This window comes from Oncorhynchus keta, chromosome 29 (genome assembly GCF_023373465.1).
Source record: "Oncorhynchus keta strain PuntledgeMale-10-30-2019 chromosome 29, Oket_V2, whole genome shotgun sequence".
Lineage (NCBI taxonomy): Eukaryota > Metazoa > Chordata > Actinopteri > Salmoniformes > Salmonidae > Oncorhynchus > Oncorhynchus keta.
In genome coordinates, this window is record NC_068449.1 from 22,036,551 (window position 1) to 22,051,769 (window position 15,219).

The window sequence follows — 15,219 nt, forward strand, 5'->3', positions numbered from 1 at the left end:
CCGGCGTCGCCAGAGTACTAACCACCAGTCCTGGGATTCATCATTACACACACCTGTTAATCATTATGATTCATACCTGGACTCCACTACCTTCATCATTTCCCCCCCTTAATATGTCACTCTCCCATGTTCACTCACCAGTTGGTATTGTTCTTGTGTATCAGCGGTCTGCCTTAAGTTAGTGTCGTGTTCTTGGTTTTATTCAAATGTTTCACCTGCTTCCGACTCACCGCCCCATCATTACAACCTGTTGCATTTGGCGCAAATTGTATTTTATTTGATTTAAAAGGGTTATTTGGCTGCTCCCCATAACAGAATCCTTTGAACAACCTTTTTAGGTTCCAAGTAGAACCCTTTTGGGTCCATGTAGAACCCTTTCCAGAAAGAGTTCTACATGGAACCCAACAGGGTTCTCCTATGGAGACAACCAAAGAACCCTTTTGGAATCCTTATTCTAAGAGTGTAGCTTATATTGGGAAAACACATTGTTCCTCCAGATAAACAGATATAAATAAGGTCAGTGAGTAACCATCTATAAATGTCTAAATACTCCATCAGGAAGGAGGTACAGTGCAATGATGGACTTACACAGGCTGGAGAGACTGTCTGGTGGTCTCAGGGCTGGGGTTGTCTACGGCCTGCCTCTCCGTGGGTTTCCTCCTGGGCTGCTCCCTCTGGAAGGGGTTGGTGCCTGGCTGGATGCGCCTCAGGGACCCTCCGGTGTGGATGTACACCTGCTCTGGGGCAGCCTCCTCGCAGCGGGTCCCCTGGAACCCAGAGCGGCACACACAGGTGTGGGGCCTGCTGCAGGAGCCACGGTTTTGGCAGGGGGGCTGGCAGTCGGCTGCAGGGGGCAGAGAGAGAGATGGAGGCAGATCTTTAACGGTGTCATGTTAGAACATGTGGCCATTCACATAAAAGAGCATCTCCAGACATGGCCTACATTATCTCAGCACGAGCCGGCTTTACTTTAAGTGATTCAATCAAAGACCAATTAGTTGTGTGTCCATGCTGTTGCTTTTACTCTGGTTTCCTGATAGTACAAAGCCTGGAGGGAATGTCATGTTCAATTTCACCTGAGCCCAAGACAGCCCTGTTAAGTCTAAATGTATGTGATCTCTTACATTTAACCCATTTCTCACTAAGGTAAGAGTCACTTCAGCTCCTTGGCTGTGCTTAATGCTGCTGGTGCTCCAATGATCAGCTGTTTTTCTAGAAATTCCTTTGGTCACTGATTCCAAATCTAATGCGTGCTGTTACAGGGGATGTGGGGATGTGTTTTTCTTGTCTGGTCAACAATTGATGTATAAACAATAGTTCTCAATTTTCTGCAAATACAGCAATCGTTGAGGTAATTTCATGGTTATGGCAAAACAATCTGTACACGTCCAAATTTGGGCCCTCCCTGCACCTCAGTCTGGCTACTTGAACACTATTCTTAGACCTGTGGCATGAGATTCATAGCAAACAACCTTTCCATCTTGTGACACAAATGTATGCACTGGATAGCACTGCAGAATTGATGACATTGTTCTCAAACACTAAATCAGGTTGCTACTCTCTGGTGGCTAAAGCAAACTGCAGTGCTCTGTCCACAGTGGTGGAATGCTATTGACACAGATGCCATGCCACTGACAGATCGCAGGCAGGAAAACTTCCACTGCTTTTGGCACTGTGAGGAGAGCTGGTAGCTAAGGGCCCCACGGGCTGCATGGTCTACCTGCTATAGGCTTCCTGTTTTAGCAATATGATGCCATTCAGACATGGGGTCCAGTTTGTCTGGTGTAAGAGACGAATGGACCTCCTAGGTGTCATCTAATGCATGAGGATGACCGAGTCCTTGGCTGCCACACCAAGGAACATGATTATTCTAATTTATGAACTGGGTGGTTCGAGCTCTGAATGCTGATTGGCTGACAGCCGCGGTATATCAGACCATATACCACAGGTATGACAAAACATTTATTTTTACTGTTCTAATTATGTTGGTTACCAGTTTATAATAGCAATAAGGCACCTTGCAGGTTTGTGGTATATGGCCAATATACCACAGCTAAGGGCTGTATTCAGGCATTCAGCGTTGTGTTGTGACTAAGAACAGCACTAAGCCGTGGTATATTGGCCATATACCACACCCCTTCAGGCATTATTGCTCACAGCTTGGCTTCAGTCTTTTGTTCTCTCGCTCTCTCTAATTGTATCCGAGCAATATACCTAAAATTGCCATGAAACGGCAATTTGAATTAAACTAGCACCACATGGTTTTCTCACAACATGATGTATGCTAATTGAGAGTATGCAATACAAACAGTCAATCATCGCAACATGATGACAAAAGGGAACAAACTGGGAATTAAATAATAGTCCTTGACCATATTCCTGTGGTTTATGGGGAAGTCTATTCTATTTAAACCCACACATTTGCTAGAGCATTAGTTTGAACTGCTTTGGGGAAAATCCAGCCCTTTCTGATGAAGTATACTACACATTCAGACAGGGAAATGAAGATGAAGTATACTACACATTCAGTCAGGGAAATGATGATGAAGTATACTACACATTCAGTCAGGGAAATGATGATGAAGTATACTACACATTCAGTCAGGGAAATGATGATGAAGTAAACTACACATTCAGTCAGGGAAATGATGATGAAGTATACTACACATTCAGTCAGGGAAATGATGATGACATATACTACACATTCAGTCAGGGAAATGATGATGAAGTATCCTACACATTCAGTCAGGGAAATGATGATGAAGTATACTACACATTCAGTCAGGGAAATGATGATGAAGTATACTACACATTCAGTCAGGGAAATGATGATGAAGTATACTACACATCCAGTCAAGGAAATGATGATGAAGTATACTACACATTCAGTCAGGGAAATGATGATGAAGTATACTACACATTCAGTCAGGGAAATGTAACTTGGTATGTGATCTGAGTTTTCTAGTACACTATGGGATAAAATAAGACATACTTTGTCTCTATTTGGCAAAGAGTTAAATATATCATCCACTAACCAGACTTGAGGCTGGCCTGTTGCCACCATCGTGTTCAACCTCAGAGATTACAAGGGCTTGAGGAAAACTTTGAGGATCAAACAGTCCAAGGAGTCGATTGACATATGAGGGAGAGTTCAGTAAATGAGCAACCCCCCCCCCCCCTTCCCATTCCACCCCTCCCAACCACCACACCCACTCTGACACCATGCCATCTGAATTGGAACAAATATGTATACTAATTTATCAATTTGTGTAACTGGCCTAGAAAATTGCCTAATTGTACGGTTGGTATACATCACAGTCTGTGTATGTGACCCTGAATACATGACCCTCTTCAGCTCTGTCGCCCAACAGCAGTCATTAAAGTGACACAATGTGGTACCAAACATGCATTCCATTAATTGACAATGGGCTTGGCTGGGTAGTGGGCACTGACCCTGGCCCTTCTGACTCTTACTAGAGTCCCACACAAGCCTGGCTGCTGCAGTGTCGCTGTCTGTCTCTCTTCCCTTGGTCTGTCCTGCTGCATGGGGCTGGCCTGCCTCCCTGCCTGGCTGGTGAACACTTTGTCGCGGTAATTGCTGTCGTGCAGATTTTTCTTGCACATCATTAAAACTAATTGCCTCACATTCCATCTATTTCACAAATATGTGGTTTAATTATTGCATTGGGGAATAATAATAAATACTCATTTTCTTTGAAACACTAAACAGAAGTTGGGAAACATATACCTGGCAGGGTCATTGTTGTGGTTAATTATGACTGAGACTGAATGAGCAATTTAAAGCAACAGATTCCAGAGCCAGTCATCTGAAAAGTGCATAAACGTGGGCATTACTGGACCTGGTCATTCAATGGAAGCATGTACTCCAAGTCTCCATGCAAGCAGATACTGTCCATTAATCACAGCTCTACTTTGTGAGCTCAGTTCAAACATGTAACTGTATGAATGTGAAATCCAGTTCAAGTTCCTTAAACCAATCTCCAGTCCAAGTTCTGTCCTTAAAACCAATCTCCAGTCCAAGTTCTGTCCTTAAAACCAATCTCCAGTCCAAGTTCTGTCCTTAAAACCAATCTCCAGCCCAAGTTTTGTCCTTAAAATCAATCTCCAGTCCAAGTTATTTAAGGGCAGTTTTAAGGAAGGGAGAGGGAGGGATGTCAGGGGGATAACAGTCCTGAACAAATCCATGACAGCTGAGGTCTACTGCAGAATCCCTCATTTCCAAACAACATTCACTCTGTGGCCAAAGTAATCCTGTACAACAGACTATAAAAAACATTCTTAAAAAGCATTTTATTGTATTGTATGAGTTCTTGATTGATTTAGTGGTAAATTGTGTATATTAAAATAAGATAGGACCTTTATAGCATTCAAATAGCATTCATAGTTCCCACAGCACAGCAGGTCTGAGTTACCTATTAAGGCCCTGTGTGGGATGGAGAGAAGCTTTGAGGTAGGCAGCAGCCCCTATCCACTAGTGATGGGAGAAACAATCAATACAGTTACAGATCGGGATATAATTTGACAATATATCACAATATCATTTTTGTCAGTATCGTAATATAATTTTTGCGCTAGACAGCTGTACCTTCGCCAAAACTCCAGTATTCTTCCTTTTATAGGTTGTTCTCCATCTTATTTTTAAATTGTGAGACAACATGGTTTAGCACTATTATTCCCATGACTGATAAAATCTTGTTTTATTATGGCTCTCTCTTGTCCCTCTGCAACAATATGTTTGGAAGATCGAATCGCAGTAAAATCAGCGTATTCTTATCGGCAGACTCAACAGCCTTGGTTTCTCTAATGACTGCCTCGCCTGGTTCACCAACTACTTCTCAGATAGAGTTCAGTGTGTCAAATCGGAGGGCGTGGTGTCCGGAACTCTGGCAGTCTCTATGGTGGTGCCACAGAGTTCAATTCTCAGGCAGACTCTTTTCTCTGTATATTTCAATTATGTCACTCTTGCTGCGGGTGATTCTTTGATCCACCTCTATGTAGACAACACCATTCTGTATACATCTGGCCCTTCTTCCGTTGGACACTGTGTTAAAAACCTCAAAACAAGCTTCAATGCCATACAACACTGGCCGCCAAAACGAAATGCATGCTCTTCAACCGATCGCTGCCTACACCCGCCCGCCCGACTAGCACCACTACTCTGGATGGTTCTGACTTAGAATATGTGGACAACTATAAATACCTAGGTGTCTGGCTAGACTGTAAACGCTCCTTCCAGACTCACATTAAGCATCTCCAATCCAACGTTAAATCTAGAATTGGCTTCCTATTTCGCAAAAAAAAAGCCTCCTTCACTCATGCTGCCAAACGTACCCTCGTAAAACTGACTATCCTACCAATCCTCGACTTCGGCGATGTCATTTACAAAATAGCCTCCAATACTCTACTCAGCAAACTGGATGCAGTTTATCACAGTGCCATCTGTTTTGTCTATCACATATACTACCCACCACTGCGACCTGTATGCTCTCGTTGGCTGGTCCTCACTACATATTCATCACCAAACCCACTGGCTCCAGGTCATCTATAAGTCCTCGCTAGGTAAAGCCCCGCCTTATCTCAGCTCACTGGTCAGCACGCGTAGCACGCGCTCCAGCAGGTATATCTCACTGGTCATCCCCAAAGCCAACACCTTGTTTAGATGCCTTTCCTTCCAGTTCTCTGCTGCCAATGACTGGAACGATTTGCAAAAATCACTGAAGTTGGAGACTTATATCTCCTTCACTAACTTCAGGCATCAGCTGTCAGAGCAGCTTACCGATCGCTGCAGCTGTACACAGCCCATCTGTAAATAGCCCATCCAACCAACTACCTACCTCATCCCCATATTTGTTTTCATTTTTGTGCTCCAGTATTTCTACTTGCACATCCTCATCTGCACATATATCACTCCAGTGTAAATTGCTAAATTGTAATTACTTCGCCACTATTGACCTATTTATTGCCTTACCTCCTTACTTCATTTCCACACACTGTATACAGATGTTTCTATTGTGTTATTGACTGTACTTTTGTTTATCCCATGTGTAACTCTGTGTTGTTGTTTTTGTCGCACTGCTTTGCTTTATCTTGGCCAGGTTTCAGTTGTAAATGAGAACTTGTTCTCAACTGGCCTACCTGGTTAAATAAAGGTGAAATTTAAAATGTAAAATTAAAAAGCGCAGTATCGAATTGCAATCCATATAGAATTGTGAGAATCGCAGTACATATTGTATCAACACCTAAGTATCGTTGTAATATCGTATCGTGAGGTCCCTAGCAATTCCCAGCCCTCCTATTCATTGCATGGGACCGGGCTCTCGTTTCCAACAGAGTGCATGTCTTCAGGCCATTACTATTTGCTGAAGATTTGTCCCATCTCTCCACCTCACACACTTTTACAATCCGCTCTCTCAGCCCAGGAAATGTGAAACTCAAACACATATAAAAATGTCTCAAATGTATCTCACAGGTCAACAATACTACCTCCGCTATAACCTGATATTGGTGCTTTTTGAAAATTATATAAATAACGACAGTGGAATAGTGATAATCTTGGGGAACCCCTCAATTTACGGTTGGAGGAAATGATGTGCCATTTAGTACATTAGGGCCAGGGAGCCATTCAACAAATTAGGATTGAGGCTCACTTTGTAGAGAATACAAATAACTAAAGAGCTCACCACCAAGGGCCCTTTCAAAATATATGGAAGAATATCTGTTCAAAGTGAAGAATGGATACATGATAAACTCTGGAACACTGAGCCGTGTTTGTGTGATATCAGAGAGAAGTCATAACACTAACACTTGGCCCTCACTTTACCACGCTCCCTCACCTTCTACATTACAACAAAAACCTGCTCCCAGGAGGTTTTATTAAAGCACATTTTCATAATTATTTAACTTTGGACTGACTAAGGAAAGGACTCTTGTATTTTGCTTCTGAACGGATGTCTTTTAAAATAATTAAACGGTAGGCCAGGCTCTGGGAGGTGAAATCATTTCTATTGAAGTGTAAGAACCAGAGATCGGACAGAATCCATTTATATGTTAAGTGTTATGGATTCTGGGATCGGCTAGATATATTGCCACGTGTAGTATACGGTACTACAAGTGGAAAGAAGCATGTCTAAAATGTTTCCTAACAAATAAGTAACACTGCAGAATTGTCTCAGCAGAATTGTGGTACACTGGTATTTTAGCACACCTGATATTGATCAGATTATGTATGTTATTAAATAGCACAGGTTATATTGTTTTCAAAATTGAGCATTTGCACATTTCAGTACCATCATTTAACATCCCTAAAATTAATTTCAGAGTTTGTCACTGTCCATTGCCCAATATATCATCCAAAAACAGAAGTTATGAATCATCCCTCTCACCCACCACTATCTAGCAGCCTAATCATTACCAGCAGAAGTGAGGGAGCTCAGCTCAGGACTGACTGATGACTGGTCCTTTGTGGTAGTTCTGTGTACTTTGTGCTCTTTTCCCTTTATGGTAAATCCTTAAGGGGTAATCTTTCAGAAAATGGAGGTGCCCTTTTCATATCTTTTCACTTTTTCTGTCACAGTACAGTTTTTCAACCGAATACAATAGTTAGGGCATTCACTCTCTCTCCAACCACATCAAGTTGTCTGGGGGGTTTAGTTAACCTGAGGTTGACCCATGACATTGTGTGCATTACCTTTAGCCACACTATGTCTCTTCCCCGTACCCCACAGGCTCCCTACTTCAGCCTATAACGAGCAATGTACTGGGGGATATCTAGGGGTGTGTGCCCACTACAGTATGTGTAACTTAAGAATGTGAGAGGTCGTGGTCACCAAAACCCACAAACTCCATTCTCCTGGGGATAACATCACAACGTTTTCCATACGGCCATAGAGCCGGAGGGAGCATGATATATGATTGGCTGTGTGTTGTTCCGACTAAACTGTGGCGTGCAGGAGAGTGTAAGGCTATCACAAATGATTGTGAAATAGATAAAAGTTACTTACGTGAAATTCGTGACAGACACAAGAAAAAAGTCACCACAAAAATGTTGTATACAGTGCATTTCAATCACAGATAAAGACCTTAGGTTACTTAAGACAGAAACAATAGGAAGAGGGTTTGTCGGGGAGGTTGGGTAGGTAGGTGTATAATGCGACGTGTATAACCCAAATGTTGTGTGTTCAAATAACATGATAGACAACTTTGAAAGTCCTTGCTACTTTTGAACTACTTAGCATGTCAGCTAACCCTAACCTTAAAACCCTTTAACTACTTAGCTAGCATGTTACCTAAATCTAACCCTTGCCGTAACCCCTACCCCTAACCTTAACCCATAGCCTAGCTAACATTAGTCACCGAGCTAACTTTAGCCACAACAAATTGGAATTTGTGTTGAAGAAATTGTGTACTGGACACAAATGCGTTTTGAAACAGAAAACCACGTGGTGCCACGAACTTCAAATAAGTCATTTGTGTTTAGAGGTGGGGATAGCTTTTTGTTTGGTGTTATGTATGTAAATGAATATGTGTTCTCAATCAACTTACTTGGTAAAATAAGGGTTAAGTAAATCAACAAAAAAGCTAAGTCTTGCAGTTCTCTAGTCTCTCCATTTAAGAGATTTCTGACATATCCCCTCTCTGCATCATGACACCAGTTACATCACACACAAAGAAACAGAAACAGCTAAATGTAATTGAAGAATGGATTACACTGGACAGACGTCCTATGGCTGGAGCAGTGTAGCAGTGCTCTGCTCCCCTCTCTAGTGGCCCTACATCAACAGAGGCTCGCCTACCAAAACCAATGTGTAAACAGAAAAACAACCCTTTCACCTCAACCACAGAAAAACAACTACTGTATATGGAGAGACAGTGCGGTAACTCATTCTACCTATGTTGTGGTCCATGGTAACTCATTCTAGCTATGTTGTGGTCCATAATAACTCATTCTAGCTATGTTGTGGTCCATGGTAACTCATTCTAGCTATGTTGTGGTCCATGGTAACTCATTCTAGCTATGTTGTGGTCCATGGTAACTCATTCTAGCTATGTTGTGGTCTATGGTAACTCATTCTACCTATGTTGCGGTCCATGGTAACTCATTATAGCTATGTTGTGGTCCATAATAACTCATTCTAGCTATGTTGTGGTCTATGGTAACTCATTCTACCTATGTTGTGGTCCATGGTAACTCATTATAGCTATGTTGTGGTCCATAATAACTCATTCTAGCTATGTTGTGGTCTATGGTAACTCATTCTACCTATGTTGTGGTCCATGGTAACTCATTATAGCTATGTTGTGGTCCATAATAAATCATTCTAGCCATGTTGTGGTCCATAATAACTCATTCTAGCTATGTTGAGGTCCATAATAACTCATTCTAGCTATGTTGTGGTCCATGGTTCCTCATTCTAGCTATGTTGTGGTCCATAATAACTCATTCTTGCTATGTTGTGGTCCATAATAACTCATTCTAGCTATTTTGTGGTCCATGGTAACTCATTCTAGCTATTTTGTGGTCCATGGTAGCAATTAGAAAAACATATGGCCAGAGGAGGCCCAAAAAGAACCTGATTGCCACCTCCACACAGACAACAACTGGTGAGGAGAAGGCAGGACTCCTGGTTTGGGAAGAGTAATGTAAAGTGTCCAGTGTGTGGGTAATGATAGGGCTGTGTGAGCATGGTGTGTGTATTGATTACAGGATCTGTCTAATGGCCCATAAAGCCATCCAGACTGCCAGGGAGAGTTATGCCCTGAACTGTGAACTGTGCAACCCTCTGCCAATCCGCAGTGTGCCTGTAAAGCAGAGTTGGCCTACACAGCTGTGTAGCAATTATTTCACCCCTGACTGAACAACGTCACCAGAGAGGCCAGTGCCTTAAAGACAAGCCACATTATTAGGCAGATTTGGTCAACATCCCCTATATACATAAACTGAGTATGCTCTTTCCTTTCGAAGATATTTCAGGCTGAACTCTATGTGTGTGTGATGCTAGATGACAATACATATAAACCACATTTTCCACAGTATATTGGCCTGATATCTCTTTCATACAGCTAATGCATTTAGCAGTGTATGCTCTTCAAACAATTGAATGGAACATAAAAATCTTTCCCCCCAACAAAACCTCATACAGGTGACTTGGCTGAGAAGCAGATATGGTTTTGATAAGGATGAGCAACTGGCCCACAGCCATGGAGGCAAATGAACACTGTCAGATTCAATGATAGGCTTGAATATGCACTGGTTGGATGCAAAGACAGACTTCACGCTAAAACATGCACTGGTTGGATGCGAAGACAGACTTCACGCTAAAACATATTTTGAGCTGTAGCAATGCATGCCTAGCCTCTGGAGCACAATCATCTATTTAGTAGGAAGAAAGCACCATTAATACAAGCCAAAACATTTTTGAATCTATAATACCCAACATGATTGTGAAGCTCTTTATGTGAAGGTAGTCTTTACAAAACGCTCACACATGTATGTCCTTGCTACTTTACCAGCTGGTGGACACATGTTGATGTGAGAGGAACATATATTAAAAGTGGACTCTGTTTCACACCGAGGCTTTATGACAGGTCCCCAATGGCAGCTTCATGACAGGTCCCCAATGGCAGCTTCATGACAGGTCCCCAATGACAGCTTCATGACAGGTCCCCAATGAGAGATCCAGACAGGTATGTGGTTTCAGTAGGATGGTTGTAAACCACTGGGGCTCAGTTTTGTAAGAGAAGACACTGTGGGAGAGCACGGACAACATGTACACTACATCCAGCCGTCTATTTGACAACACGGACCGAAAGAACTCAATCAGTAAAACAAATTACTCTTAGAAGAACTGACAGGTAAATGAACACAATTTCACATATATTATATTAATCTGTGAAATGTGACTATTTTCCCCAATGAAACAGTTTTCAACCCCACGACTCATACATACAGAATATGTACATAGGCATATGTTATGTTATGAGGTAACTACAAAGTATGTAATTCTGAGCATGGGCAGCACAGCACAGCCTGATGCAAAATATACATCATTCCCAACGGTGTCTCCAAATCTAAGTGCACTGGAAGGCTTTAATCTAGCCCCAACAGCAGTGAGGATATGATGGAATTAAAGAAACATTCCACGTGAGAATTGTATGTTTGGAAAGAGGGAGAGAAATAGCAAGGAATGGGTGAATGAATGAGAACGAGGCAGACTTTCTGCATGAAGAGTTATTTTAGGGTTGGATGGGGCCCTGAGCAGCACAGCAGGCCAAAGAAAGCTGGAAGGAAAATCAAAAAGAACCTCCTTTCTACTGCATTTCACTCTGTCAATCACCGGCTACTTAAGAGGCTGAGAACAACGTTATTTATTTTCTTGAATGATGCACCTTTCACCTGCCCTCTCAAAGACAGCTAAGGATTTAAATCAAGAGGCAATGCTATGCCTTTCATGGTGGGGCCATTCTTTCATGGCTGATGATACTTGTTGAATGATGAAATAATTAAATACATACCATGCACTATTTTGTCTTTACTGTAGCAGGTACAGTAAGTATGACTGCAGAAATAGCTTACCGGATCGATAAGTCTTTGTGCCATGACACTGGGTAAACTCAGTGTGCTGGGGTGAGACGGTCAGGAGGACACAGTGTGCACAGTGGGGACTCTCTCACCTGTGAGAGGCATTCTGCATACTGTCCTAAATTGTGGGGAGGAGAAGCCATTGCAAACCCAATGACACTGATGCATAGTGACCCGGGTGGTGTGAATGCCAAGGGCTAGCCCTGTCTCTTTGGCCGGTGGACACGTGCCACACTCAGTATGTAAACACCTGTTGGTCAGGATTTAAATGGCAACTTTGATAGGAATAGAGGAATAGGAATAAACCTCCTAACCAACCAAAAATAAACACTACTAATAGATGAGAGCTGAATGCTCAGATCAACTTTGTGTAATACTGTAGCCCAGATCATGTTCACTGTGAGATAACTGCTGTGAATCTTACTTTCAATACCACAGGTCCATAGATTAGAGTGAGATATTTAAGTGAAGCATGAGTAGAACAGAAGAGAGTCTATTTCTATCTACTGAATTATAAATACTGGATTCCAATTCTGGTACGGTTGTGACAATAAATCAGAAAGATAAATGTCCTTCCATCTAACAAGGTGACCTTTTCTTTCCACCTCATTTGATTTCATTTGGAGGGTTTGCTATTTTGGAAACAGGTTACTGTGGCTGTTTACGATACAAAGCAAAGGAATTCCACTAATCCGATGTTCAGCCTCTCTTTTTCTGGCAATAATTGTTTATCAAGATGGACTGCATTCCCTCTGCTTACCATTCCTGGTTCATTTCATGAATTACTGGTTTGCTGGTGAAGTATTCATTCATGATTTGATTTAAAACTGTGAATTGTGATTGTAAATTAATATTGGCCACTGACTAAGTTCATTTCTAAACCCGGTTCTGGCAAAAGGAGGAACCTGCACTTATTTTTTATCATGTAGAAAATGTGTGGAGCAGTATTAGGGCTTTACAGTAAAACTTGCTCTCTGGGACTGAGGCTTCTTTTTGTAAAGAGAACAGAGGATGACCCCCAAACCAGATGCACCATTTCGGTCCTGTGGGGTGTAGCTAGGCTAAATGATGATTGTAAATAAATATGAATATAAATTTGACATTTTTCTATGGCCATTGGCCACAGTTACATCTCGCTTCACTTTATGGCCTTTGTCAATCCAAGCAGAAAAACCCAAAGAGCTATATGTCTTATGAAAGCTATCAACTGGATCAGACCACGGTCACATCTGACCATGTAGACAACAGCGTCAAACATGAACTTCAAAGCCTGATTAGAATTTATACTGAACTAAAATATAAATACCACATGGAACATCTTCAAAGATTTTACTGAGTTACAGTTCATATAAGGAAATCAGTCAATTGAAATAAATTAATTAGGCCCTAATATATGGATTTCACATGACTGGGCAGGGATGTAGCCATGATAATTGGCAGCCAGGCCTAGCCAATCCCCCCCCAGACGATTCCACATGTGAAGAAGCCGAAGGACCACAGCTCAGGACACGTGGTCTACGGTTGTGAGGCCTGTTGGACGTACTGCCTAATTCTCTAAAACGACATTGGAGGCAGCTTATGGTAGAGAAATAAACATTCAACTCTCTGGCAACAACTCTGGTGGACATTCCCCATTTTATATATATATGCCATTTAGCAGACGCTTTTATCCAAAGCGACTTACAGTCATGTGTGCATACATTCTACGTATGGGTGGTCCCGGGAATCGAACCCACTACCCTGGCGTTACAAGCGCCATGCTCTACCAACTGAGCTACAGAAGGACCAACGTTACAGCCTTATTCTAAAATTGATTAAATCGTTTTCTCCCCCCTCCTCAATCTACACACAATACATCATGATGATAAAGCAAAAACACGTTTTTTGACATTTTTGCAAATGTATAAAAAACAATTAACGGGAAATATCACATTTATATAAGTATTCAGACCCTTTATTCAGTACCTTGTTGAAGCACCTTTGGCAGCGATTACAGCATCGAGTCTTCTTGGGTATGACGCTACAAGCTGGCACACCTGTATTTGGCACATATCCCAGTCTTCTCTGCAGATCCTCTCAAGCTCTGTTAGGTTTGATGGGGAGCGTCGCTGCAGAGCTATTTAAATGTCTCTCCAGAGATGATCGGGTTCAAGTCCTGGCTCTGATTGGCCACTTAAGGACATTCAGAGACTTGTACCGAAGCCACACCTGAGTTGTCTTGGCTGTTTGCTTAGGATCGTTGTCCTTTTGGAAGTTTAACCTTTGCCCCAGTCTGAGCCCCTGAGTGCTCTGGAGCAGGTTTTCATCAAGGGTCTCTCTGTACTTTGCGCCGTTCATCTTTCCCTTGATCCTGACTGGTCTCCCAGTCCCTGCCACTGAAAAACATCCCCACAGCATGATACTGCCCCCACCATGCTTCACTGTAGGGATGGTGCCAGGTTTCCTCCAGATGTGACATTTGGCATTCCGGCTAAAGAGTTCAATCTTGGTTTCATCAGACAAGATAATCTTGTTTCTCATGGACTGAAAGTCTTTTAGGTGCCTTTTGGCTAGCTCCAAGTGGACTGCCATGTGCCTTTTACTGAGGAGTGGCTTCCGTCTGGTCACCCTACCATAAAGGCCTGATTGGTGGAGCGCTGCAGAGATGGTTGTCCTTCTGGAAGGTTCTCCCATCTCCACAGAGGAACTCTTTTTCAGAGTGACCATTGGATTCTTGGTCACTTCCCTGACCAAGGCCCTTCTCCCCCTGATTGCTCAGTTTGGCCGGACGCCCAGCTCTAGGAAGAGTCTTGGTGGTTCCAAACTTCTTACATTTCAGAATGATGGAGGCCACTGTGTTCGTGCGGACCTTCAAAGCTGCAGATGTTTTTTGGTACCCTTCCCCAGATCTGTGACTCGACACAATCCTGTCTCGGAGCTCTAAGGGCAATTCTTTCGACCTCATGGCTTGGTTTTTGCTCTGACATGCACTGTCAACTGCGGGACCTTATAAAGACAGGTGTGTGCCTTTCCAAATCATGTCCAATCAATTGAATTTACCACAGGTGGACTCCAATCAAGTTATAAAAACATTCAAATAATCATGTCCCACATTTTATAGAGAAATTAAAACACCACTAATTTACAACAACAAAAAATGATTTGTTCCGTATTTCTGTCAGATTTCTAATTTATTTGATGAGAATTGACATTCTAACGTGTCTCTTTTGCAGTCACGTTGCGCTTATGACAATATATATAAGGTTATGTAGGGTTATATAGGGTTTATCTTTATTTTTACAATTTTTACTAAGAAATCAAATCTATGAAATAACACATATGGAATCATGCAGTAACCAAAAATGTGTTAAACAGACATGTTTGCTTACTACATGATTCCATAAAGAAAAACCTGGAATGAGCAGGTGTGTCCAAACTTTTGACTGGCACTGTATATACAGTTGAAGTCGGAAATGTACATACACTTTAGCCAAATACATTTAAACTCAGTTTTTCACAATTCCTGACATTTAATCCTAGTAAAAATGCCCTGTCTTAGGTCAGTTAGGATCACCATTTAATTTTAAGAATGTGAAATGTCAGAATAATAGTAGAGAGAATTATTTATTTCAGGTTTATTT

The 15,219-nt window shown here is 42.0% G+C and overlaps 2 protein-coding genes across 2 annotated transcripts in view; one reads left to right on the forward strand and one right to left on the reverse strand.

Annotated features, from left to right (window-relative positions):
* LOC118362478 (latent-transforming growth factor beta-binding protein 2-like) overlaps nucleotides 1-15,219 on the reverse strand; it is a 153,660-nt gene that overhangs the window by 127,702 nt on the left and 10,739 nt on the right. The window contains exon 3 of the mRNA XM_035742833.2: nucleotides 589-844. Coding sequence (XP_035598726.2) covers nucleotides 589-844 — 256 coding nt within the window. The remainder of the gene's footprint in view (nucleotides 1-588; nucleotides 845-15,219) is intronic.
* rps6kl1 (ribosomal protein S6 kinase-like 1) overlaps nucleotides 1-15,219 on the forward strand; it is a 168,914-nt gene that overhangs the window by 338 nt on the left and 153,357 nt on the right. The window lies entirely within an intron of this gene.